Source organism: Trachypithecus francoisi, unplaced genomic scaffold (assembly GCF_009764315.1).
Source record: "Trachypithecus francoisi isolate TF-2019V2 unplaced genomic scaffold, Tfra_2.0 Lachesis_group1, whole genome shotgun sequence".
Classification (NCBI taxonomy): domain Eukaryota; kingdom Metazoa; phylum Chordata; class Mammalia; order Primates; family Cercopithecidae; genus Trachypithecus; species Trachypithecus francoisi.
Window position 1 is genome coordinate 142562902 of NW_022681454.1, and position 27696 is coordinate 142590597.

Below are 27696 nucleotides of genomic sequence, written 5' to 3' on the forward strand. Positions count from 1 at the left end.
GTGCCATTATCTAAATCACAGAAAAATAGCCTGCATTTCAAATTCTGAAAATTGGGCAAATTAAATATTGGTCTGCACAGCATGATATGAGTCTATCTTTCTCTGATTTTCCCACTTCTGCTTTTTGTCTAGTAATGGAGAAAAGAACAATTCAGGCAAACTCTTCCTTGTTTTTGGAACGAAGCAAGCCAGGTGTGAGAAAGTATTTCTTATAGGCCTGCAATCTTATACTCCCACGGACACTGAATTATTAATGGGGAAAAGAAAGAACAAATAACCAAGAGAGGGTTCTTGGCAGCCATTGTTTGAAGTTCATGGTGTTACACAACATGGAGCATGTCCAATTCACCTGCCAGGAGCTATCTGATTCTTACTCTAGGGTTCCATTTTCCTATTTCGATCTTATCCAGCATCTGGCTGGGTGATGGTCCATGTCAAAGGATATAGATCTTCTTTTTATTCCATTAAACTTTGAGATCTGATTATGATATCATGCCTCACGTATTTTCATCTACCAAATGATCATAATAGCTAGTTATCTGCTCCCTGCAGAACCTAGGCTTGTGCTGGGAAAGGAAATAGAAAAATCAGGATTTTATTAGCCTGAAATGTTTGGTCCCTCTGTTCTCATGGGTCTGGCCGAGACTCTCTCCTCATCTCATTTGTCGGATAGAGTGGCATTAAGAACACTCAGTCCACACACTATCTCAAAGGAAACCCACAGCCTTCTTTACACTTGGATTGAATTTTCTAGACTCTGAGGTTAAACAGGGAAAGAGACTGCTGTTTTAGCATTTACGGTGAAGTTCCATCTAAAGGACTGATTCAGTGGGAAGTGTCCCGATGAGGACACAAACAAGGGTGGAGGGACAGGGTCAAGGCATTTGTGAGCAGGACCACGTGATTCAACCATTTCAGTTGCTAAGTAGATTGATTTTTCTGCCTGGCTACATGGTGTGCCTTGGTGGGTTGTTTTTCTCCTTTACTTTTGGGAAGATTTTCGTAATTTGAGAAGCTGAGTCTAAGTTCTTAGGATTAAAAAAAAGGGGATTCTCAAACCAGTTCTTAAAATGATGTCTGGGATTTGCTTCAAAATAATCTACAGGGAGGGGGAATTAGAGGAGGGAGATAGATAAAAATATCATAAAGCATTAATTGATGATTGTTGGATTGGATGACAGATACTTCTGCATGTGTTTGAAATTTTCCCTTATAAGAGTTTTTAAAAATGAGGTAGAGACCCAGTGATCCAGAAACTTGGTAGTTATTAGTTTCAACCTTTAGCTTCACCTAAACCCCTTTAAAAAATCCTTAACAAAGAATGCTGTCTCCCATCATTTTCACTCTCCTTATCTACCCATCCTATAACAGAGGTATTAACAAGGGGCAGAGTTGCCACTGGACAGGTGTGAGAAGGGAGGATTTGATGATGAGGAAAGTGCAGTCACCAACCCTTACGGGATGGAGAGTTAACAGCACATATCCATGGACTTCGTGTTCTCTTGGTGCAAGACACGGGCATTAGCACTCCCATGACTCACTGGCAAGCACGTATTGGAACGCCAAGCTACAGAGTGTTTCCTCTTGGGTTGCTACACTTTTTCTTAGTCTTGTGGTTGAAATGAGCATCAAGATAAATAATGATAAACAATTGAGAGGGAAGCTGTGGGTTTATAAAAGGCAGGGATAGAATCAGCTCCTTTCTTCAGTTTTGTGTCTCTTCTCCCCACCTCATGTTCTTGGATATCCAGATGCTAGGATCAGGAGATTCTAGGCATTCACCAGCATGAGAAAGGCAAGGGAAGGCTTGATCTCCGTGCTGTGCTGAGGTTGGCATCCCAGGCTTGCCCTTTACAAATGAAACTACCTTAAATATACCTAGCTACTCTCAAAGTGCGAAAAATTCTGAACTTGATTCCAATTATGAACTGTCCTTCTGAATAGTCAGTTTCTTCTAGGAAATCAAACACAGAAGATATGATTACTAAATAAACACTCCATTAGTACTTAAAAATCTGAAGATACAGAAATTCAAAGGTTTGATGTAAATCTTTTTGAAATGTATCACAAATCACACCTTAAAGCATAATCCACACACTGATCTTGTATGTGCAAAGTAAGAGTTCCTTCTAAAACAGGAGTCAGGAAAGAAGAAAGAAAGTTGGCATTTTTTTTCTGTCTCTGATTATCAGTTAACTGAGGTTAAAGAGGATTTCTTGGCATAAAAATATGATTCTATTCCACCTGAAATAATAAGGCGAGATGTAAAAAAGAGATCTATTTATGGATAGGCTAATCAAGCAAGTTGTCTCTACTCAAAGGAAAAAATAAAAATAAAAAACACAACGAGGACTTTGTAGAACTATAAGCCAATAATTCCTTAACACTGATTTCTAAACACCATATAATGCTGGGGGCTCACAGGAAGAACCTCTTCCTTCGCTTTGGGTAAAAGCTCTAATTCGGATTTCCTCTTACTCATAATCTCCCAGCAAGAGGAGAATTTAAGGATTGCATCATTTTTGCCAAATGGTTAAATTTCTTTTTTTTCTCCTCTATCCTATAATCATGCTTCAGCTCCAGCCAAGGCAGTTTAGGCTTGAGGCACATTAAAGTCCTTGTATGGGGCCAATTTGGGGCCTCCTCTTACCTCTTCCCAGAGAACACCTGAAAAGCATAAAATAATATGGTCTTGCAGCACATCTTTTTGTTGTATAAATATTATGTAATCTTAAAGAGCCAGCAGAAACCTCCATAGATCATGCTGCAGAAACCTCCAGAGATCATGCTAGTGGGGTCCTGCCCACATCCTCCCTCCGGCAGTAGTGCATCCACCCCGGAGTTGCTGTAAGTGTTGCCTGACAACTATAAGTGAGAACTGCTGTCCCCATTGGAACCCCCTAACGTGGGAGGTTATACATCCCCTGCAGGGGATTAATTGAAGCTAGTGAACCTTCCTGGGGGATGGAGCTGAAGTTACAAACCAGCTAAAACCACATCCTTGCTCTCAGCTCCTTCTCCTTCTTCCCTCTTCTGCCCCCATCACCTCCTTGCAGGTTCCTCTGAGAGCATTCCCTCAATAAAGCACTTCCACGAGAATCTCCATCTCTAGGGGACTTAACCTATAACACTTCAAGAATCCTATGGCAGCAAATTAAAATGAATATTTATTATTTTTAGTCTGCTGTCTTTCAAGGTCTACTAATCTAGCCAATTTCATCAATGTTTAGACCCACAGACACAAGCAATATACTAAATAGCTTTAAGGTTAGATGTAGGAGGGGGCAGGAGGGACTCCATGGGAGCTCACATCTCCTATTTGGGCATCAAACTTAATATACAAAATAGCCTTTCCATCCCCCGAAAGCCATTTCTCAATACAATCTGCAGTCCAACTTCGTAGTCTCATTTTCTATCTGTATACTTGCATACAGACACAACACTAATATATACCACTCTTCTCTTCTATTAGAACGAGGTTCCTTTCCCTAATACTATATAAACCCAGTGTGAGCCAATCACGGTGGCTCACCCCTGTAATCCCAGCACTTTGGAAGGCCAAGACAGGCACATAGCTTGAGCTCAGGAGTTTGAGACCAGCCTAGGCAACATGGCAAAACCCCATCTTTACAAAAAATACAAAAATCAGCAGAGGATGGTGGCACACGCCTGTAGTTCCAGCTACTCGGGAGGCTGAGGTGGGAGGATGGCTTGAGCCTGCAAAGTGGAGGCTGCAGTGAGCCACAACTGGGCCACTACACTCCAGACTGGGAAACAGAGTGACATAGTCTCAAAAAAATAAAATAAAATAAAAATAAATAAATAAATAAAATAAACCCAGTGTGAGGCAAGCTGGCTCTGTTTTAATTGCTCTTTGAAATTTGGCATTCCTAAACTCCAATTAATGGAATTTTTTTTTTTAAACCTCAGGTTAAAGTTTAAATGAGTACTGTCCACAGGCCTGATGATGCTGTGAGGTCAATTAATAACACATCAAAAAGAAAAATATCATTTGCCTTTTGTTGCAAGAAAATTAGAAACAAAACCCAGCAACTATTCCCATCAGAAAGAATCTTTCTCTGTTTGCTCAGGAAAGCAAAGTTCCTTGATTTTAAGACTCCTTGGTAGCTCCCAGCTAGTTTCCACTGTTCCTAGTTATTCATCCTAAAAGTGTATATTGCTCTTGATCATCCTGTAAAGCTCGTATCTTGGGCTAACTCAGAAATTGGAGGGAGGTGTGAAAGTGGAGAATGGTCCTTCAAAGGTGGAGAATGCATTTCCCCTGAGCTCCTTTTCTGCAGTGGTGGGGTTTTCACCTGCTGGCTCTCGCCTACAATGTTTTAGGTTTGGGTGGACTTCAAGGCTCCATGGGAGCAGCAGCACTGGCTGGTCCTCGTCTCCTCACAATGGCAGATGGACAGTGGGCAGCCTACATTGGCTGACCTCCTTAGACTGCCTTTGGCAAGTGGAAAACTCCCTTGTCCACAGTGGTGAATGATATAAATTTTCTTGCAATTTTTTAAAAGCATTATCTTTTTTCTGCTTTTAAAATCTTTGGCTTCCAAATAATGCTGGGAGGTTAAAAAAAAAAAGTTGGGATATCCTTGGTGATAAATTATCAGCCTATAGTCACAGAGGCAGTCAGGAGCAGGGTTGCAATAAGACAGAAAGAGGCCTTCGTGAGATACAGACCCAGTCCCGAGTCCCAGCTGAGCCACCCAGCTCAACTCTCAGGCCAAGACACTTCTGCAGAGAGGATGATAATAACATCTACTTCACAAAATTATTGTCAGGAATACAAAACAATAACATATAGAAAATTTCCCAGCAAAGTGACACCTATTAGATGTTTAGTAAATATTAGTGGTCTTCCTCCTTTACTTCTGTATTGTTTCTACCAACTGAGAAATTTTGGTAGAAAATGGTGGTAAACGGTGTGACTCCTTTGAACCGAGTGGGAGAAAGAGGTTTGGGGAGCAACGTTCAACATGTAGTACGGGCTGGTGGCCCACATGGGGTGCTCTGGAGGAACGCCACATGAAGTTGCCTACCTGGTGGTGGTCCGGATGGTGTTTTCTTTTGTATGATTGTGCTCTTTGCTCACTTTTTCTGTAAGGAGAAAGAATGAAACATATACCTCTTAGGTTGTTCTCACTCAACTTGCATCTTTTAGCTTTAAGCAGAAAAACCTTCAACATTTCTCTTTTTCCTCTGTGGTTTCCTTTTGATTTCTTTTTTAAACATCCAGACCCTCCCCATCTTACTGGAAAAGACAATCATTAAAAGCATGTCGATAGTATCCATAAAAATATTTTATTAAAAACCCCAGTGGCTCACGCCTGTAATCCCAGCACTTTGGGAGACCGAGGTGGGTGGATCACGAGGTCAGGAGATCGAGACCATCCTGGCTAACACAGTGAAACTCCGTCTCTACTAAAAATACAAAAAAATTAGACGGGCATAGGGGCGGGCACCTGTAGTCCCAGCTACTCAGGAGGCTGAGGCAGGAGAATGGAGTGAACTCGGGAGGCGGAGCTTGCAGTGAGCTGAGATGGCAGCACTGCACTCCAGCCTGGGTAAAAGAGCAAGACTCCATCTCAAAAAACAAAACAAAACAAAACAAAACAAAAACAACCAATCAGGACGGGTGCTGTGGCACACGCCTGTAATCCCAGCACTTTGGGAGGCTGAAGCAGGTGGATCACTTGAGGTCAGGAGTTCAAGACAAGCCTGGCCTACATGGTGAAACCCTGTCTCTACTAAAAATACAAAAATTAGCCTGGCATGATGGCATGTGCCTGTACTCCCAGCTACTTGGGAGGCTGAGGCAGGAGAATTGCTTGAACCTAGGAGGTGGAGGTTACAGTGAGCCAAGACTGCACCACTGCACTCCAGCCTGGGCGACAGAGTGAGACTCTGTCTCGAAAAAAAAAAAAACAAAGAAAAAAGAAAAGAAAAACCAATCAAAGGGAAACAGTAACAAATATCAAGTATGTGGTGTGATTTGAATGAGGCCTTAGTAAGTACATACATATGCATACACACGCACACACACATAGAGTTACGGGCAGAGACAGTTATTTCCACTGTATCTTTCCCCAGCTGAAAAATTCTGCTTTCCTCTGATTCAGCATGAAAACTGCAGTTGTTGCAACTGTTCCGCGTCTGACTTTGATGACAACCTTTAAGCATTCTGTACTGTGAGGCCCCTTTGTGAGAGGGGATATAAAAACAGCTTAAGACCTCTTGGTGCTGCAGTCATTCAGTGTTATTCTGATAAATGTCACAAGGGACAAAAAAATATCATTTAGACAAGAAGAGGTAGACACTCCCTTACTGTGGCTTGAGGTCTACATCTATCAGCTGCCAGAAATTATTTAATGAGCTTTCAAGAACACAAAAGTTGAACTCTGGCCTTCCCAATGCAGTTCAAATGTGAGGACCCTACACTGATGGTCACAGCTGCCAATGGCTTCTTTTAATATCTAGAAAAAACCTGGCCAATGCTATAAGAGTTTCAGATCTAAACAGTAGGGCAAGTAAAAAACTCTTAATCGTGTGGATTTTTGGAAAAATTTAAACAAAGATTTGCAACACCTGTTTCACACTTTGTACTGCTAGTCTGAAGCCACTGCATGCATGTGTGCACAGACAATTCCTTTCTGTCCACTCAACAATGACAACGAGTGTGAATTTGGATTCACAGCCAGTATTCTTTCAGAGAGCAGGAAATCGGGTCTAAATGACTTGTCTGAGGTCACCCAGGCAGTGACAGCGCCAGGGTTGAGAACTCTCAGACACAAAGTTTTTAGCTGATAGGAGACTGTGACAGCATATGGTTTAGAGACAGACTTTCTGAAAAGAACCACACAGGTCACGCTTTTGCAAATTTTAACTCCTCAATCACTATTAAAGTTATATTGTTTTTAGATAAGCTTCATTCTTCAAAATAAATGAATAAAACTAGCCTGTTTTGGAGCTTGCAAAGATCTGTGTGTCCTATAAAGTTTACAGAATTAGTGATTTCAGCTACTGCAGAGATCTGCAAAAACACCCCCCCGTTTGAGGACCTGGAGGCCACTGTTTTCAGCACCATCTGATAATTACACAACTATGGGCTGTGTTGCCAGGTCAATGAGAAGGTGAACTTTTGTGGTGACAGACAGATTTTAGCTTTTTTTCTCTTTCCTGGTATCTTCCTTAAGAGAGAATTTAATGGATGCTCTAAATGTATTATCCATAACAAAACAGAGTTTGTTGGACATTAGTAACAGACTTTATCGATGCATAAATTTTAATACTGTAGGCCAGTGCTTGACTTTGGACAAGGTATTTGTATGTATTTCTACCCGAATCTTATATATGTATACACCGTCAACCTCAATCTTGTGCAAAAAAATAGAAGCATATTAAATTTGTTAGGGACAAGTGGTGTGTCGCTTGAAAGAGATGACAAAAGGAACAACTTAGGTACTGGGATCCTTAACTATTTCATCCAGATACTTCACTGAGCTGGTAATTACCATACTTTTTAATTCTAAGTACGTGAGTACAAAAAGTTGATTTATAGAAACTGTTCTGCTAAGGCTACAGCTGGAAATAGTCCTCATATTTTCATCTTTTGCTTTTCCCTTCTTTGTTTTGTTTTTTGTTGTGGCAGGATACAATAAAACCTCATTAATTCAGACCACACTAATTTGGAAGTCATAATAATTCAGTCACTGTTGGAATAAATTTATCTTTTGTACATTAAAAAAAAGGCTGTTAATCAGATCAACTGCCTAAGAAAAATTAGAGGTGAGGTGTTTAGCCTAGTCAACAGGAATCATTTGCACATAATTGAATAGAGTTTTAATTTCAAGTGATTCTTAACTATTTATTAAGGAAAGGCTGGCAGGAATTCTACTTGGCAACACTTTATTAAGTGTTAGTTTGGGTGGCAGTATGCGTGTTAAAGCAACAAAATTGATTTCTGTCTAAAAAATCCTACAATTCAGGTTGTTTTTTAAAAAAAACTGTGTTAGAAGAGTTTTCCTTCAATGATTTCCAATTATTGACATTTTCCGGTGCATAAACGTACCTGACAGTTGAAAGAGGAGCTCAGAAGCCATCTTCACAGAGATATCCTGACTGAAGAGGTTTCTCTCTGGGGGTACTCTGCCCTCTGGCATCTTCTGTAAGGGTTCGGTTTTCTCTCGCCCGATTAAAGTGCTGTAGCCAACATTCCGGCTGGGTGATATTGAGACGTGGGAGTCCTGGATGTCAACCTCCATTGGTTCCTCTTTAATCTTCACCATCTGTGTTTCTTTGTAGCTTTCCGCTGCAAGTAGGTGAATGAAGAGAAACAAAAACACCACCATTTCTTAATTCCAAGCTAAACCCAGTTTCTAATCACAGAGAAAACCATGAAGATTGTGTGAGGGAAGAGAAAGGTGAGTGTGCGCAGCACACTGGACCATAGTTTGAAAACTATTGGCTCAATCATCTGATATCTGAAAAGATAGGAGACTTTAGTTTTTTTTAGCCTAGAGACTCAGGGGCTTGTTCAAGGTCACACAGATGGCAGCAGGGCCAGGCCTTGGCCTGCAAGCTGGAGCCTAGGTTTCTTGACCAAGGTCTCTCACCACCCACATGTGCCCCTTCCTCTCTGCCATGCTGTTTCCAGAACTGAGAGAGGACATGGTAAATGTCTGTTCTTGCTTTATGACTTACTCAATTCAGTGAATCAAATAAGAGCAAGCACCTTAACATTATGGTTTTCTCCCTCTATTATTATTATTTTTTTTTTCTGAGAAGTAGTTTCACTCTTGTTGCCCAGGCTGGAGTGCAATGGTGTGACGTGGGCTCACTGCAATCTCCACCTCCCAGGTTTAAGACATTCTCCTGCCTCAGCCTCCCGAGTAGCTGGGACTACAGGCACCTGTCATCATATCCGGCTAATTTTTGTATTTTTAGTAGAGATGGGGTTTCGCCATGTTGACCAGGCTGGTCTTGAACTCCTGACCTAAGGTGATGTGCCTGCCTCGGCCTCCAAATGTGCTGGGATTACAGGCATGAGCCACTGTGCCCAGCCTCTCCCTCTATTTTTAAAGCTCTGACCAATTGCTTTTCTTTCTTCTGGGGCACATACATTAATCAAGGATAAATAGGGTCAATTCAACGGAGACACTTGCACCTTGCTGGAGGTGTATGGAAGACCATGTAGGAAGTTAACTGCAGCCCAAGGAGCAACACCTAGAAAAACAGCAATCTTACAAGTTATAGTAATCGTACAATTTACTGTTAGTCATTTAGGTGTGGCTATTAGATGTTGGGCCTTTAGTCTGAAACACATACTTGTTTTTTAAGGGTGGAATGTCTATGTCCGTGTATTGCTTAGAGTTAATGATAAAACATCTTTGAAACAAAGTGGGACAATTAGCCCAGAAAATAACTTAGGTCGCTGTAAAATAAGGCCACACTTTCAAATTAATAATAATAATAATTAGTAACTAGTGTGTATTCAGCACTCTGGAAAACAAAAATCAAAGAGGATTTTGATAGTTGAACAGATAGATGATAGACAGAAAGATAGAGTAGTGGGTTGAACTGTGGTCCCCCAAAAGAAACATCTACATCCTAACCATGGGAACTTGTGAATGCGAATGTGACCTTATTTGGGAAAAAAAAGGTCCTTGCAGATGTGATTAAGTCAACAATCTCAAGAAGAAAACATCCTGGATTATCTAGGTGGGTCCCAAATCCAATGATAAGTGTCCTAATAAGACACAGAAGAGGGCAAGACATAGAAACAGTGGAAAAGGCCATGTGAAAACAGGCAGAGACTGGAGTGATGCAGCCACAAACCAAGGAGTCCCTACAGCCACCAGAAGCTGCAAGAGGCAAGCCAGGACCTTCCCCTAGAGCCTCTGGAAGGAGCGTGGCCAGACCAACATTTTGATTTCAGACTTCCAGCCTCCAGAACCATGAGAGAATAAATATCTGCTGCTTCATGCTTCCGCAACTTTGTGGTAACTTGTTACAGCAGACCTTGGAAACTTTAGATAGATAGATAGAGAGAGAGAGAGAGATAGATAGATAGATAGATAGATAGATAGATAGACAGATAGATACATAGGTACACAGAACAAATAGTAAGAAACAGTGTAAAGGCTGTGCTGATCTGTGGGACAGCCAGGAGATGTCATCAGGGAAATCTCATTGTTAGAAGCTGGCAGGTCCAAAAAACTATGCTTTCCTTGGAAAGCATGACATGGGTGAACATCAAATACATGCATATAGTCTATTGTCTGGTAGTTAAAAAAAAAGAAGAGCATTTTAACCTAAATGATTACAATTAATACAGTGCTATCAAGATCTTGTGTAAGAAGGGTGTTAATTGCTCTTTTTTCTTCCTGACATATTACACATGCTTCTCAGGGAAAACTGTTTGTTTTTTGTCAACAACTAAACTGCAGGCAAGTGTGGTATTTACTTTAGATCCCTCCCCGCTTTCCCTACTCCTGCCAAGCTGTTTTTTCTCTGCATGTCTGTGAAGCAGCTCATAAAAATCAAGTTCACTGATTCAGTCAGTCATGATAAAAAAAATTTTCAAAAGAAAAAGAAGAAGAAGAAAGCTGTGCAAGATACACGCTTAGCTTCTCTGCCTTTACTTCCGGTCCATCTGACTCTTCCTGGAGAACTGATCTTCCTCCCTCAAGCCCCTTCGGGATCTGGTGACCTCACAGCCATCCTGACCTCCAGCCAGATCAGCCACCCTCACGGGCAGTCACGACACAGCTTCCCTCGTCATGCTTCCCCAAAGTACCTAATATTTGGAAAATAAACAGTGGGGGCAGTGTCATGTACATAACGATGCTTGTGAATCTTGCACTGGGAAGTCATTCTAAGGCCTGGGGACAAACACAAAAGAATACTAGGACAAATACAAAGGGATTCACTTCGTTTAAAAAAATCTTGACACTATAAAAAGCAAAGCCAGAAAGAAGCTCTCTTATTTATCTTCTCCTCACACCTCACACCACCCTGCGCTCATTTCCCTAGCTTTGACCATGGCATCAAAAATCACCTGGCTATTTGCACCACTAAATTTAATGAAATTAGTTTTTAAAAGCTTCCTGGGATCACATCAAGTATGATTTACATGAAGTGCTTTCTGCTCTTTCTTATGACAACCCTTGCCCTTTCAAGAATGCACAAAACACTGATCACTGATAAAAAAGCCTTTGACCTTCTTAATTCACTTGACAGATTCCAGACTCAGGGAGAGGAGTTTTCAAACTGACATCTCAATGGGCAAGTGAAACAATGGACATAAAATACAGTAAATATCATAGTCCCTTCTCTTCCATGCAATAGCATTATTGCCAAGTGTTTTCTTGGCATTTCTTTTCAAGCAGGATTTCTCAACTTTGGTACTACTAACATTTGGGGCTGGATAATCTTTGCTATGGGGGACTATACTGCACATTGTAGGATGTTTACCAACATCCTTGGTCTCTCTACCCACCAGATACCAGTAGGATTATCCTCTAGTTTTTTTTTTTTTTTTTTAAGAAATGGAGGTCTCACTCTGTTGCCCAGACTGGAGTGCAGTGGCTATTCACAGGTGTGGTCGCAACACACTGCAGTCTCGAATTCCTGGCCTCAAGCAACCCTCCTGCCTCAGTCTCCTGAGAAGCTGGGGCTACCTGCACAGGCCACCATACTGGGCTCTATCCTCTAGTTTTAACAACCAAACATGACTGCAGATGTTGCCAAATTTTCTTGGGGGAGGGAAGGGCAAAACCACCCTGGTTGAAAACCACGGCTCTAAAGTTTTTGCCGCATTCTAGTTTTTGCTCCAAAAAAAGTTCAATCACCACACAAGACAAAGAAGAAAGAAAAAGCTCCTTTCATTTCTAGCCTAGGCCTAGTATCAATCGCTATCTCAGCCAGGTTCCTGGACAGGCTGATCTGGCAACACTGGTTTCTGTTACATACCTCACTTGGTCCCCAGGCCAGCTCTCTTCTTTTTGCCTGGGGTGTTCTAACATAACAATGGTTGAATTAATCACTTGTACTCACTCTTAGCTTTGTCTTCCATACTCAGGGACATGTCTACACATCCAGGATTTTACTCTTTCCTGTACACACACAATGTGAATCCTTTTAGAATCTCTTCCCAAAATAATAGGACAAATAGTCATTTTATCCCAAGTGGTCTATATATTGTTGCTGCTGGTGTGGTGGTGTGCCTATAGTCTCAGCCACTCAGGAGGCTGAGGTGGGAGGATCTATTGAACCAGGGAGTTCAAGGCTGCAAGGAGCTATGATTGTGCTACTGCACTCCAGCCTGGGCAATAGAGGGAGACTCTGTCTCAAAACAAACAAACCCCACAAAAACCAAAAAAACTACAAGATATTTCAGAGGTTGAATGGGAAGGACTTGGTGGCTGACTGTAGTCTGAATTAAGAATGAAAAGACAGGCTGGGTCTGTAATCCCAGTACTTTGGGAGGCTGAGGTGTATGGATTGCACGAACCCAGGAGTTTGAAGACCAGCCTGGGCAACATGGCAAAACCATGTCTCACAAAAAAGTACAAAATTAGCTGGGTGTGGTGGCAGCTATTGTAGTTCCAGCTATTTGGGAGGATGAGGTGGGAGGATCATCTGAGCCTGGGAGGTCGAGGCTGCAGTGAGCCCTGATTTTACCATTACACTCCAGCCTGGGCAACAGAGCAATAAAAAAAAAAAAAACCTCAATTAAAAAAAATGAAGAAACAAATGTGAGAGAAATTATAGATGAAACGTATACAGGAACTGGATGAGAGGCAGGTGAGATAAAAACAAAATTCTATGAATTGTAAGCCTCTAAGGTTTGGAAGATAATATTAATAGGAGCAAGGAAACTAGAAAAGTTGGGCTGAGGAGAAATTTAGGAGAAGTTCTGTGTTGCCTAAGTATTCAAGTTTCCCACAGGAAGTGGAGGTTGTGATGGCTTATAGGCGGGAAGGGAAGGATATTTGTGACATGGAGATGGGAAGTCATCTGAATTCATGGGACAGAGTGAGATCTGCAAAAGACAGCGAGCAGAGGGCAGTGGATGGGATGAAACTGTTATTACCTACCCTTAAGAGGAGGAGGAAGAAAAGAGCAAGGAAAAGAGACAGAGAGGGAATAGTTCCACCTGGTGTGGTGGCATGGAAGCTGGGAGAGAAGGAGGCTCTGCAGGCGCCACGTGAGCTTCCTGCTCTCTGCCTTCTTGCCCTTGGGTTCCTGCACCTGCACAACGATTCCTTCTCTGTCCCACAGAAAGCCTTAGCCCCACCCTCCCTACCTCATCTCTGAGCACTCCTCCATGTGACTTTGTGCTCCTGCAATACTGAAATATTCCAGTTGCTTGAACAGAGCATGCTGCCCCTTGCCTTATCTTTTGTTATGTGCTCTTTCCTTCCCAAATATGCTGATAAAGCCTATTCAAACTTCAAAACCCTATTCAGATGTCCCTTCTGTGTGCAGCCTTCCTGTATCTTCCTCAAGTGGCACTCTCTCCCTCATCTTTTCTATATCTAGAGTGCTTGTACCTTGCAGATATTGTGATGTCTTACACAGCAATTATTTTGTACCGATTCATTTCCCCTCTGGACTGAATTCTCAGGGGAGGGCTTAGTTCTCGTTCATCTTTCATCCCCAAGACAGCACAGGGCATGGTGCGTTGAGCAAGTTTAATGCTATGATTGCCCCATGCATCACCTGAAGTATGGCACACGGTGGTGTGTAATGTTATCCTCCCTTCCTGGGCCCTCAGTCTGCCGCAAACACTCATACATGCTACAGATTACAACGAAGTGTGAAAGGATGGAACACTGGAAATGGCACTGATAGAAACAGTATCAATTGGTTATTCCCTCTCATTCTCAGCTATCATGATTTGGATCAGTATTGTAGAATAAAAGCTTAAAAGAGCCTCTAAAAGCACTGTCAACTATGCCATGCTGGCACCATTCACTTTCTAGAGTGACAGGCTTTTCAATGGGATAAATAAAAAATCTTTCATCTCCAACTTATAAGCCTCAAAGATACAAAGGTCTTGGTTGGGCAAACACCTTCCACATATGAAATTTGATTCCTGCAGGTCTTGGGATTGATCATTACTTAAAACCTTGTGAACAAGAATGCAGACCAAAAGGACCCATGAAGTGAAACAAATGATCAGGACCCAGAAATGAGACCCCATGTTAACATCTTTACCTTGGGCCTGGCACCCACTGGCATCTCATAAAGGCAAGATGCCTGCTCCCTTTGCCTTCTATTTTTGCCCTTCCAAAATCACAATGGAATGAAGAGTTGGGCTGGGTTTTCTTGGTTGCTCAGAGAATGGTTACGCCCCAGATCTACTGGAGTGGGGGCCAAGGATGGAGGCAGAAAAGGAAACGTTTATTTCACAGAAGTCTGAAATTACGTGTTTAGCTTCTTCTTCTTAGAGAGAAGCAATGTGGAAGTGAAGCAGCCTCAGGTCCTGAAGTCATCCCCTCACCCTATGACTGGAGCTAGGTACCCAGTGCAATGGAGATACCTTGTATCTCCATCCTTGTTATGAAAATTAAGAACCCAATGCTTAGATGCTTAATGTTATTCTCTCTTTTGGCTTTTTTACCCTACACTGTATCTCCCTCTGTATCACAGAACAGAATCACAAGTCAATTGAGACAAGTTGTTTGTTTTTTTTTTGAGACAGAATTTCTCTCTTGTTGCCCAGGCTTGAGTGCAACGGCGAGACCTCGGCTCACTGCAACCTCCACCTCCCGGGTTCAAGCAATTCTCCTGCCTCAGGCTCCCGAGTACCTGGGATTACAGGTATGCGCCACCATGCACGGCTAATTTTTTTTTATTTTTAGTAGAGACAAGGTTTCTCCATGTTGGTCAGGCTGGTCTCAAACTCCCAACCTCAGGTGATCTGCCCTCCTCGGTCACCCAAAGTGCTGGGAGTACAGGCGTGAGCCACCGTGCCCCCGGCTTAGACAAGTTTTTTGTTCTATAAAGGATGGGCTTATTATATGCTTCTTCTCCATGGGAAGTTATATATTAAATTCATTTTTCTCTACAGTGTGGCCCTTGATGGGGAAAAGCTCCCCATTCCTGCTCTGAGGAGTGAACTCCAATACTGGGGCTTGCCCATGGGTGCTGCCACACCCAAGAGAGAGGCGATGCAAGCCCTGCTCCCATGCCTGCTCTCCCTCTCCCTCTCCCTCCTCGACACAATGGCCATCTGTTCCTGGGGAAAAAGAGGGGACTCTTTCTCCATAAAAGAAAACAGTAGTGGGCACATTTTCCTTTAGTTCTTCCCAATATATAAGAAACTTCAAGAATGGTAGCTTTCAACAGAAAACCCATACGATGACCTCAAGTATACACACACACACACACACACACACATCCCTCACATTTCACTCAGAATAGTGCAGGGAAAACTGAGCAAAACATGAGACCAAGCCAATGTGCATGATGAAGATGATACAAAATCTGTGTCAAAGTAAATCTTTAATTAATTCATTCATTAATTGAATGAAATACTCTTTTCTGGTGGTGACACCAATCTTTACAGTAGCCTGAAGATCAGAAGAATTTTGTTTCAAATGATAGAACTAGGATTTTCTGTATGCCTCCTCCTCCTTTCTCTCTCTCTCTCGCGCGCACACACACACACACACACACACTTTTTATTCCTAAAACAATTTCAAAGGTATTTTATTAGAATTGATTTCTTGAATTTGATCGTCAAAATCAAAAAGTAACCAACGTTTTCCCTCTACAGCAGTGTAATACCTGCAAATTTAGGAAGGAAAATTAACAAATGTCTTTAGAATTAGCTATGCAAATTAGAATTCATAATTAAGTAGACAGAGGTGAGCAGGGGATCAACTTAGAGTCAGTTTTAGAAAAACACCCGAGAAGCACCAGGTATTCTATTTTGCTAACTGTTTTGAATTAGCAAAGAACAAACATGTCTTAAAAATGCTGAGCTCACACTTTACAGGTAAAAAAGAGTTAGTGAGACTTGGAATTTCTTTCTGGGGTACATGAAACATATCATTTTCTACAAGATCAAAGCACTTGTTGCTTTACTCTGATGTAGATTTTTAAATTAGTCTTGTGTCCTCTACACCAGTTATCAATGCAACAGGTCCTCGACTGAGCTAACTCAGTTGGATATCTGCAAATGTTTTCAGACTGGCCACAACAGTACGCCCACACCTGCAGTATGAGTTTTCAGCTTGATTCTGGTGACCAGATATCAGAACATGTCCCTCAAACATAACAAATTCTGCACTCAATTTCACTTTTGTCCAAATCAAAATCAAAATTAAAATCCTCCAGTCGCTGGGAGCTCAGAGAGATTAGCTTTGGCAGCCCAGCAGATGATGTGGGGTGGCTCTGTCATTATCTGTTGAACTTTGAGTGTCCTGGTGTTAAATGTAAAAATCTTTCCCAATCATCTTGTTTTCTTTTCATTTAATGATTTCACTAGAAATTAGCTAAAGGGGTGCATTTGAACTGTATATATGCCATTTGGTAACATTCCAAATGATCTCATTTTTAAAAATTAACCTATTTTTCATCTAATGTCCAGAATATACTTTTCTTGTCTCATATTAAAAAGTCAGAAAAAAGAAAAAAACGGAAAGGGTCAATTAAAGTATCTGATCTAACCTTAAAGCTATTTAACATTATTATCCTTTGCCATTTAATAAATCTAAGCCCTGTCCATCCTTATCTGTTGTGATTAATAGGCCTTTATATATCCTTCCATGAACCAGAGTGCTGGTGTGTGTGCATGTGTGACAGTGTGTGTGTGTGCATTTGTGTGGGTTCTAAACAGGATCCCTGGCAATGGTATGTGCCTATAATCCCAAAGGTTTGGGAGGCTGAGGCAGGAGAATCACTTTTTTTTTTTTTTTTTTGAAACGGAGTCTTGCTCTGTCGCCCAGGCTGGAGTGCAGTGGCCAGATCTCCGCTCACTGCAAGCTCTGCCTCCCGGGTTTACACCATTCTCCTGCCTCAGCCTCCCGAGTAGCTGGGACTACAGGCGCCCGCCACCTCGCCCGCCCAGTTTTTTTGTATTTTTTAGTAGAGACGGGGTTTCACCATGTTAGCCAGGATGGTCTCGATCTCCTGACCTCGTGATCCGCCCGTCTCGGCCTCCCAAAGAGCTGGGATTACAGGCTTGAGCCACCGCGCCCGGCCGAGAATCACTTTTAATTAAGATGTTTTTCAAAATGAGACAGTACATTAAAATCAGTCTAGAAATCCCCTCTAAAACATAAACATCTAAAATACAGAAATTCTGGCCAGGCACAGTGACTCACACCTGTAATCCCAGTGCTTTGGGAGGGCAAAGTGGGAGGACTGCTTGAGGCTAGGAGTTCAAGAACAGCCTGGGTAACATAATGAGATCCAGTCTCTACAAAAGATAAAAATCAAAAAACTAGCTGGGCATGGTGGCACATGCCTGTAGTCTCAGCTACTTAGGAGGCTGAGGTGGGAGGATAGCTTGAGGCCAGGATTTGTGGCTGTAGCGAGTTGTAATCGTGCCACTACATTCCAGCCTGGGTAACAGAGAGAGACCCTGTCTCTAAAAAAAAAAAGAAAAAAAAAAAGAAAAATGATGAAAAAATAAACAATTCTTGAAAGATTCAGTAGAATCCCTGCTACCACAAAAAATTACCAAAAAGCAAAGGGCATCTCTGTCAACTGATGGGTTGGCCATTGCTTTATGTGCAAAGGGTTGGAGGACAGAGGGATTCCTTAATGTCCAAGGAGGGAAAGGAGCAAAAGAAGTTTTATTTTAGTAACTGAGAGTTTGTTAGTTTTCAAGTATTTTCCACTTCCAGAGGGTCAAAGGGCTTCGGTATATGCTGACAAGTTTAACATGCTTTTCTTTTCTTATGTGGTGCTACATATTACTAATATGCACTAGTATATAACACGAATAGATACTAGTAATATTAATCTACAAATATTGCTAATGTAAATAAGAATGAATCTGTCGCAAGGGTATCTCTGCTGAGAAGCCGTGACTACTTCACTCCTGTTGGTCAGTGTTCCCAGCAGGCAGGGAAGGACTGATCAACATGCAGAGAGTGGAGCATCAGATAATAACAGAGACCAGAACCCAGGCAATACCAGGAGTAAGATATGGTAGCAATAGATGGGGTGGGAAGGGAATGTAGGCTCCATGCAGGTGAGGGCCTTATTCACTTTTGTATCCTTAGTGCCCAAACAGGGCTTGGAAAATGGTAGTAGCTCAATAAAGATCTGCTTAATGAACGAATAAGTGAAATAAAACAAAAAGGAAGGAGGTCACAAAGAAGAAATGGAACGATAGGATGAGAAATATGGGTTCATTTAAACTCCCAAGAAATCTTCGCAACAGCCAATAATAAGTGAATTCCTGTTTTTGATAAGGTACGGTCCCTAGTCCTATGCCTGTGGGAGTCACTGGACTGTGGGGTGGGACCTGCTGCTGGTGGATAATGTTCCCTCCAGGCTCTCACTTCCCCATAGTTTCTGGAGATACAGAGTGCATGGATATTCCCTTGATGTATTTTGGCTGTGTTTCAACCTTCTTTTCCAAATGCTTTTTAAATCAAAGCTACTTACAAGTAGTGTAAGCGACTCATTTTAATTTCCCTTCCTCTCTTTCATTCCCGTGTCTTCTCTAGCACAGGTGCTGAAGAGCCAGAAACAACCAACCAGATGGCAGGGAGAAGAGGCAGTAGCCCTTACACTGAATAGTGAGGCCCTAGTCACTGAACACTCACAGTTACACACAGGATTGATACCCCACCCTAGGTGTCTCCGGGAGAGCTGAATGTCAAGCAGGAAGAGCTTTCTAGTATGAACAATGTTTTAGAAGAAAATATTTTAAACAGTATAAGATAAACAGGGTGCAAAATGTAGTGGGGTCTAGTAGAATTCATTGAAAGAATTTGTCCTGATTAAATGTGTAATTCTGTCCTGATGAAACTATCTTCCTAGTCCCCAGCTTTCTTCTTCCTTCTTCACAGCTCTTTGGAAAAAGAGTTCTAAAGAAAGTATTACTTACATATTACCCAATATGTTGGCTAAATAAACATGGCTGATTTCCAAGTGAAGGTTCTTACCAATATTTGAATGTGCAGAGGCAAGAGATCCCGCTCACATAATCAGGTCCACAAATCAGTGCAATTTTACCTCTTGTTCTCATTAATCCTTGGTTCTGTTGAGGGCCTTTTTCCCTCTTGAGTGGAGGGGCTATTAACGTACCTTTGGAAACACGCGTGTGGCCCACAGGAAGCTCTGTCAGGCTGTCCCCACAAATGCCCTCTACCTCAAAAATAGCAGGAAGAATTTCTGGTAGCAAAAACAGGGGAAGTGTGTACCTATGTTTAGGGCAAGGGTAGGTTTATGGGGAAAAGGATGGTAATAGTAGGAAGTAAAGAAACAAGTTCATAATTTATTCTTTAAACAGTGACCCTCGTCATCTGCTTTTGTACCTAAGACAAAACGTGATGGGTCATGCATAAATTCTATAACCTCCCCTCCTCTCTCCAGCTGTGGAGATAAGTGATACAAGCATATGGCAAGCCACAGGAAACCAGGAAATGTGCTTGAATCCAGCTGCTATCCCGCAGTTAGAAAAAAGGAAGTAAATCAACTCACAGCATAAACTCAGGATGGCTTAAAATGGGAAAAATACATACACGGGTGGAGTAAAGAGAAGAATTATTAGAAGGGAAGACAAAGATCCTTTCAGAAAGAATACCACAGGTCCTTACAGCTTGATGGGGGTGGGGGGAACACTTTTAAATCATTTGTCTTTCTGTAATAATCCTAAAAGCCATAAGAGAAAAATAATTCTCTTTGTGAAAGTTTCCATTCCTGGGCTAATATTGACACTCCCCTGCCCAGTGGAAAGGGTCCCATCACTCCCAGACTATATGCATCTTCCAGTGCAGTGCACAGACGTGCTTGGTAGCTCCTGCCCCACCACACAGTAGAGCCCCTGCCCAGTGGGTGACCTGGCCACTTGGCAGCAGACAAGCTACTTAGCAATGAGGATTCCCTTCTCTAGGGGTAGGTCTATGAGACCAACATGTACCCAGATGGGCACCATATCCATGGGGTTTAATTATGCATGCAAATATTCCCCTTCTTTGACATGAATAAGTTAAAGGTGAAAGGTTAATATGGTGATGAGAAGAAAAACCACTGTGGAATGAGAATGCTTTTGATATCTTGTTAAGGAAAATAACAATTAAGCTCTCCCTCACAAGACTATAACTGTATTAACATATAGCCAAAAGGGCTGCTGGGAGGAGCCTCAAAAACCTAGAATGGTGCAAGGTACATACCTTCTATCCATCAGGGAAACTTGTCCTATGAGTGAAAAATTGAACAGGTTGACTGGTTACTCAAATATTTCCAACCACACTGCAACTGGATCCCTCGGAAAATAAAGCTTCTTCTCAGAGTCGTCATCGTCAAAACGTATTTACTAGCAGCCTCTCGTTTGTGCCCCAGTATGTGTTACCGATTAGGTAACATCTGTAGTCATTTATACCAGAAACAGAAAGTGATGCAGGAATCCAAGAGGAAGGCCTAGGCGTCATTCTTAATTTTTTTGCTCCATATTTGTAAAGGAAGATCTGGAGCCCCTCCGGCACGCCCCCACCCCAGATCCACCACTCTGCAGCCCTCCCCACTCCCTGCTGCGTCCAGACCCCTCCCTGCCCTAGTCCTGAAGCAGCCCAGCAGAAAAGGAATCTACGATGAAGGTGGAGCACATGAAATTCCTGTCAGAGTTCTTGCCTGGTTTCTGGGAACACAAGCCAATACAAATTTTCGTGGTTATATTAACATATGCAGCTATGCGACAGGGAGATGATAATAAAACAAGAGCCCTTTTGAGCCTGGCCTTGTGAATCCCAGGCCTTGGAGAAAGCTGGGTCAAAAAAAGCAAAAAGGGTAGCCTGAAGCTTGAGGGCTAAAAAGGGAGGTGCAGAGGCCCTGGCCTTCAGGGTGTGAGCTGGAACAGCTCCCATATGGGGCAGGGGGAAAGCAACAGGAGCCATTCCGGTTTATGGGTTCGAGGATTTGTAAAGGGCACGTGGAATTACAAAATAAACAGAAGGGTGCTTACTGGCCAGAGCAAGTGTAACATCAAGTACGGCCAGAGAGCCTGCTGGAATAAGTTCCTCTTTGTAGCTGAGAAAGAACCAAGTTCCAGAGCTGGTTGCATCCAGCTACTTCTGAGTCTGTCCTGCTTAAATGGTCAGGTTAACAATGCTGCTGTCTAGCCTCTGAGCTTAACAAGATCTAGACCTTCAAGAGAAGGTTTCTCTGGGTTTAGAAACACGTCAAATTTTTATCTTATTAAAGCGATCTATTCCCTGTTTGTATAAAATACAGACTTGGTACCCCCAATATCTACAATTCTCACTGAGTTTTCAAGGGCTAAAAAAAGTCTAATTCTTATTTATATTTCATTGTCCCACAGCCACGGTATCTATCTATCTATCTATCTATCTATCTATCTATCTATCTCACGGTATATATGGCAATGAGGAAAGTGATCCAGCCATTAGTTGTGGGCCCACTGCTGGTCACATTCACTATAAGTCATTTAAAAAGTTGGCATATAAATATTCTTTGCCATTAGACATATAAAGAAAGCTACAGCAAATATAGGAGTCAGAAGGGTCCACTCCACTGAGGTATTATTCAATAAATTTGGTTTCACAGGCTTTATATCTCTGAAAATTAAATAGCACTATGTGAACATAAGACAGACTTTCCTTTTAATATTAAACAAGTCTGCAATTTTTACTTAATTTTTGGATTTATGGAAAATGTGATAGTGCTCACAAGCAACAAAAGAAAAACAGAGATAAACTGGACGAGATCAAAATTTAAAAAGTTCATGCTTGCAAATAATATCATTAAGAAAATGAAGGACAACTGGCAGAACTGGGAGAAAATATTTGCAAATCATATATCTGAGAAGAGACTTACGTCCCGAATACATCAGGAACTTTTAACATTCAAGAATAAAACAAATAACCCAATTTAAAAAGTAAGAAAATAACTTGAATAGACATTTCTCCAAAGAAGATATACAGATGGCCAATAAGCACATGAAAATATGCTCAACATCATTAGTCATCAGGGAAATGCAAATCCAAACTATAATGAAACACTAGTTTACACTCTTAAGACGGTTATAATAAAAAAAGACAGACAAAACCAAGTTTTGCAAGGATGTGGAGAAACTGAGACCCTCATCCACTGCTGGTGGGGATATGAAATGGTGCAACTACTTCGGAAAACTACTTGTCAGTTCCTTAAAATGTTAAACACAGAGTTAGCATTTGACTCAGCAATTCCATTCCTAGGTATATACCCAAGAGAATTAAAAACCTGAGCCCACACAAAAACTTGCATATGAATGCTCATAGTAGCAGAAGATGGCAAACAATCCAAATGTCTTCATGAACGGATGAATAGATCAAGAAAATGTGGTATATCCATACAATGGAATATAATAAAAATTGAAAATGAATAAAGCCATACAAATGAAGTACTGATTTATGTTACAACATAGATAAACCTTGAAAACATTATGCTAAGTGAGAGAAGCCAGATGCAAAAGACTGCATACTGTATGATTTCATTCATATGAAATGTCCAGAATGGGCAAACCTATTGAAACACTAGATTCGTGGTTGCCTGGGTGGGGGGTGGGGAGAGAGAGCGACTGCTCATGGACTCGACATTTTTGGGGGCAATGAAAATTTTCTGGAATTCGATGTAGTGATGGTTGCACAACTCTGCAGATATACTAAAAATCACTGAATTGTATACTTAGAATGGGCAAATTTTACGGTATATGAATTATATTTTAATAAAGATGGGCCAGGCTCGGTGGCTCATGCCTGTAATCCTAGCACTTTGGGAGGCTGAGGCAGGCAGATTGCCTGAGCTCAGAAGTTCAAGACTAGCCTAGCCAACGTGGTGAAACACCATCTCTACTAAAAATACAAAAAATCAGCCGGGCGCAGTGACAGCCACCTGTAATCCCAGCTGCTCAGGAGGCCGAGGCATGAGAATTGCTTGAACCCAGGAATCCACTGCATTCCAGCCTGGGCAACAGGGTGAAACTCTGTCTCACACACACACACACACACACACACACACACACACAAAAGACAGTTTTTAAAATGAGATGGTACATTAAAATAAGTGTAGAAATCCCCTCTAAAACATAAAATGTATAAATTCTGGCCAGGCATAGTAGTTCACACCTGCAATCCCAGTACTTTGGGAGGCCAAGCTGGGAGGACTGCTTGAGGCTAGGAGTTCAAGATCAGTCTGGGCAACATAGCAAGACCTTGTCTCTACAAAAAAAAAATAATAATAATTAAAAAAAATAAAAAAATTAGCTGAGTGTGATGATGCACATCTGCAGTTCTAGCTACTCTGGAGCCTGAGGTGGGAGGATCACTTGAGCCTAGGAGTTCAAGGTTACAGTGAGCTATGATCACACCATTGCACTCCAGCCTGGGTGACTGAGCAAGACCCTGTCTCTAAAAAAATAATAAAATAAAATACATAAATTCTTGAAAAGCAGAATATTGGATTCAATAAATTTCTTCAGGGGCTCAAAAAAGGTTGAAATGAAAACATGAATTTTTTGATTTTTGGACTGATTAGACTGATTGGACTGATTAGATCTACCTGTTCACTTTATAAGTGAGCTCTACATTTAGCCTTTTATGCAAGCAGGTAGAATCATAAGGAACTAAGTACAAACAGGTCTCACATCGTCTCTACCACCTAACTAGATAAATTCCAAGTCTGAAGGAGGCAAATGTGAGAAGGCAGTAACATAAAAATACAACATGTATTTTCCATCCTTATAGATTACTGAAGTCACACTGCTTAGAAAGCTTGCTAGACCATAATTTTCCAAGGGAAAATACCAAATAAGCCAATAAGTTTTTGCTCTGAGAAACTGTTAAGCTAAAATCTCAAATTAATCTCACATAATTCTTTAGAAGAGTCTCCAACATGGTCTTAGATTATGTAGAGGGGAGGTAGAGAAAGGTTTTTCTCCTAAAAGCATGCCAGCATTGCTCAGGAATAATCATGGAATTTAACAGCAAAGAACATTGAAAAAAGTAGTATTATCTGAGGCTCACAGCCAACACTATCTTGATTTATTAGGTACATGTGCCCTTCTAAAAAAAGGTTCCCAGATACCATTATTTCATAATAAATTAAAAAGAATCTTCACTGAAGAGAGATGGTTCTTTTTAAAAAGTAAAATGTACATTTAATAGAGCTTTGTTCTCTGTCAGCTTCAACCTAAAGCATTCTTCTCAGATGGATGAAACTTATTTTTCCAATTAGCCATTTCCTCAGCACAGTGCTTCTCAAACCTTAGCTGTCAGAATTGCTAGGAGGGCTTGTGAAAACACAGACAGCGGGACTCCCACCCCAGAGTTTCAACTAGGTCCAGGATAGGGCTCAAGAATTTGCATGTCTAACACTTCCTTATCCCCACAAATTTAATGATGATTCTGCTGGTCTAGGGACCACACTTTGAGAAGCACTGCCTTAGCAAAATTAGAGAGGTTTTTCTCTCGGACCCTTTTAGGAAGGAAAGATAAACAGCACCCAACACATTTCCACTCAATATTGAAATAACAGCAACCACCATAATTATTCCTGGACCTTTTGTGGTTTGTATGTATTGTTCTATTTTCCTATTCGCACCTCACCCTCCTGCCCTCCCTCCCAGCAATCCTACATGGCTAACGGCAGCAGCCACATCTGCTCAACATGCCCTCATCTCTAAATAGAGAAGTTTCCACTGTCGGGTCCCAGTTGAAGCCAAGGCACTTGGTTGGGATTTAGGATTGGGATAAAGACATTTCTGTCTGGCTATTCTTTTGAGCAAAGCATAAACTCAGAAGCTGCTGGCAATTCCCCTGGGTAACAGAAGAAGTCCATCTGTCGGTCCAGAGAGAAGCAGAAATGAGGTGGGGAAGGGGGTGGTTCCTTGGTTCCATATGGGCCTCCAGACTCCGGCTGCAGTGGAAAACCGATGCCCCACTGCATCCCTGCCCTTGGGATCCATAAGCCAATCCAAAACCCGCATCTTCTACTAAATTCTTCTATCCTGCCAAAACTATCTGAAGAGGGTTTCTGTTATTTATAACCAAAGGGGCCCTAATTACAACTGTTAATAAAGTGAGTTCTTTTCTTCTCCACTTCAGTTCACCTTAGAGATTAAATTCACCTTAAAATGTCATCCTACTCAAGTTTACCTGTTTCTAAATATCTCCTAGCTGAAGCTCCATCTCATTTACGTGACACCCTAAACCACACATCACTATGTTATTTCAAATCTAGGGTCTGCTTGGATTCCTATACAAGAAGCAATTATAATTTATATGACTCTCCAGGACTAGGCAGGAATAAATGAATATAAACCAGAAATGAATATAAATCCTCTGGGTGAGCACAGAAAATTTTAAAACCAATAAACTTGTTTCAAATTAAGGTCTAATATGAAGTTTTATTTACCACACTAGAGAAACGCAAATGTTTAATTTTTCATTAATGTTTCTCTGCATAACTCCAGCTTTCCAACTATGTACTTTTTGTGTGTAGAATTCATATTTTTAAATGGCATTCTTATCTACTACTTCTAGGCTCACCCAACCATGCATGATACATTTTATATATGCATTCCCATGGAAACATGTAACTTCCCAAAGAAAGAAGAGGGCATTTATCTTCATCACTTTGCATCTAGCTACTTCTCTTAAAGCAAAGCAGAGACAAAGCAGACAAAATTTTGTGTCACTTTCTGCATTACATCATATCTGTGATAACACAGCTATCCCATAAGTTTGCAAGGTGACCAGACATTGCAAAACCAGAGTTTAAAGGTACTTCAAATATTTTACACTATCTAATGTTATATATCCTCTATGTTGAACACTGAGATTTCAGCCTCCTTGAATGAAGACTTCTGGAAATTATCTTTGGCAACCATATGCTTAGCAAAAAGTCTGATTATTTTGGCTGCCTTGTGTCACATAACAACAAGTAGTCGCAGACTTCCAGTGCTTTCCTCAGAGTGTGTTGCTTTCTTTATGGCAATCAATTTACTTGGCCCAGCTGTCAGGCATTCAACTTCCCAATTAACAACTGGAAATAGAACTTGAGCCACAGGAAGGAAGAAAGCTCAGATTTTCCCAAACGCACACTTAATGAAAAATTGAGCCTACTCTAGCTCATCTGCGTTTTTCCCGTAAAACACAAATGTCAATTTGGAAAACAATATATCTACAGAGGTTTTTCCACATAGAAAAGCTCCACATGATATGTGACTGGGGCAAGTGCCAAGTCTCCATCCTTAAGGAGTTAACATAAATTAATTTAAAACTGAAAATGAAGCAGCCAAAATTGTGGACTAGTTTCTTCTTAGTAATTCAATGAGAAGACTGAAAGGGTCTAAACTATAGGTCACCACTTCTAACCTCAAGGGAATAAATAACAGGGAAGAAAACTCCTTTTATTCCACATCTTAACTACTCCTTGGGTCAAAACTGAAACAAGGAAAAGTGTGCCCCATGCATCATTCTTGCATAACTAATTATCCTCACCCAACTCTTCCTGATCAAAAAGATTTTCCCCAGCATATCAGAAGACTACAAATGAAAACAAGCAAGGCAGGAAGTAATAGGAACTCCTGTTCACAAGAACAGCTACAACAAAGCTTTGGGGGTATCAGCCGAGACAAACTGGTGGTGCAGCCCTGACCAATTACACAGACGTTTTGGGAAATGAATTATTCTTGTCTATAGAGCAACAGAAATGATCATGGGAAAGGGTATCTGAAGACACAAGTCCTTTACTTGGATGTCTTTCAGGAAATGAATGGTGAAATTGTTAAAATTACAATTTGAGGAAAGAACATACAAAGTTTTTTCCTAACAACTTCATTCTTGCAAGAGCACTGCTCTATCAGTGATTAGAAACTCTAATATCCACTTTAAACCTAATTAAGGGTGAGTCCTCTTTAACTTGTGGCTTAGGAATGAAAAGATATTTGCTTTTAAGTCACATGCTTATTGTTATGACTAAAAAACTTCTTTCCAGTTTACCTGACCATGGCCATTAGAGTATGGCAGTACTAAGTTCCAAGTGCAAATCACATGGATGGATTCCACTGCCCTGGATTACTTCTGACTAGACCACAGCATCTAAAGATCAGGACTGTGATGCATATCTCTTTGACCTAAGTCGTTTGCACACAGAATGCTGAGGATTTGAGGATTTTTTTTTTCACAGCAAAAAAAAAATCGTTGTCGGTCTTCAAACAAGTTTTCATTTCCACATCACGAAGCAGGGGCAGATGCCCTTTGGAAACAGGACCATGTCATCCATTCAACTATTGCTGAACCACATAGCACATGTGCTCAACCAAAGGCAACATACACATTTAGAAGGACCACTGCTGTCCACAAATATCTTTCAATGTTCATGGCTGATAGACTTATTCTGTGTGGGGGATATGATTATTATTTATAAAATGATTCTGCACTTGTGTCTCAAATCTCATCATGCAAAAGGATTAAGATAAAATATTCTTCCTTAAAG

At 41.2% G+C, this 27696-nt stretch overlaps 1 protein-coding gene across 6 annotated transcripts in view; it reads right to left on the bottom strand.

Annotated features, from left to right (window-relative positions):
• ZNF827 (zinc finger protein 827) overlaps positions 1–27696 on the bottom strand; it is a 177663-nt gene that overhangs the window by 77678 nt on the left and 72289 nt on the right. For all 6 annotated transcript variants that reach the window (XM_033215403.1, XM_033215402.1, XM_033215405.1 and 3 more), the window contains 2 exons: positions 8081–8320; positions 5052–5109 (listed from right to left, as the gene is read on the bottom strand). In XM_033215403.1, the coding sequence (XP_033071294.1) occupies positions 5052–5109; positions 8081–8320 (298 nt within the window). The remainder of the gene's footprint in view (positions 1–5051; positions 5110–8080; positions 8321–27696) is intronic.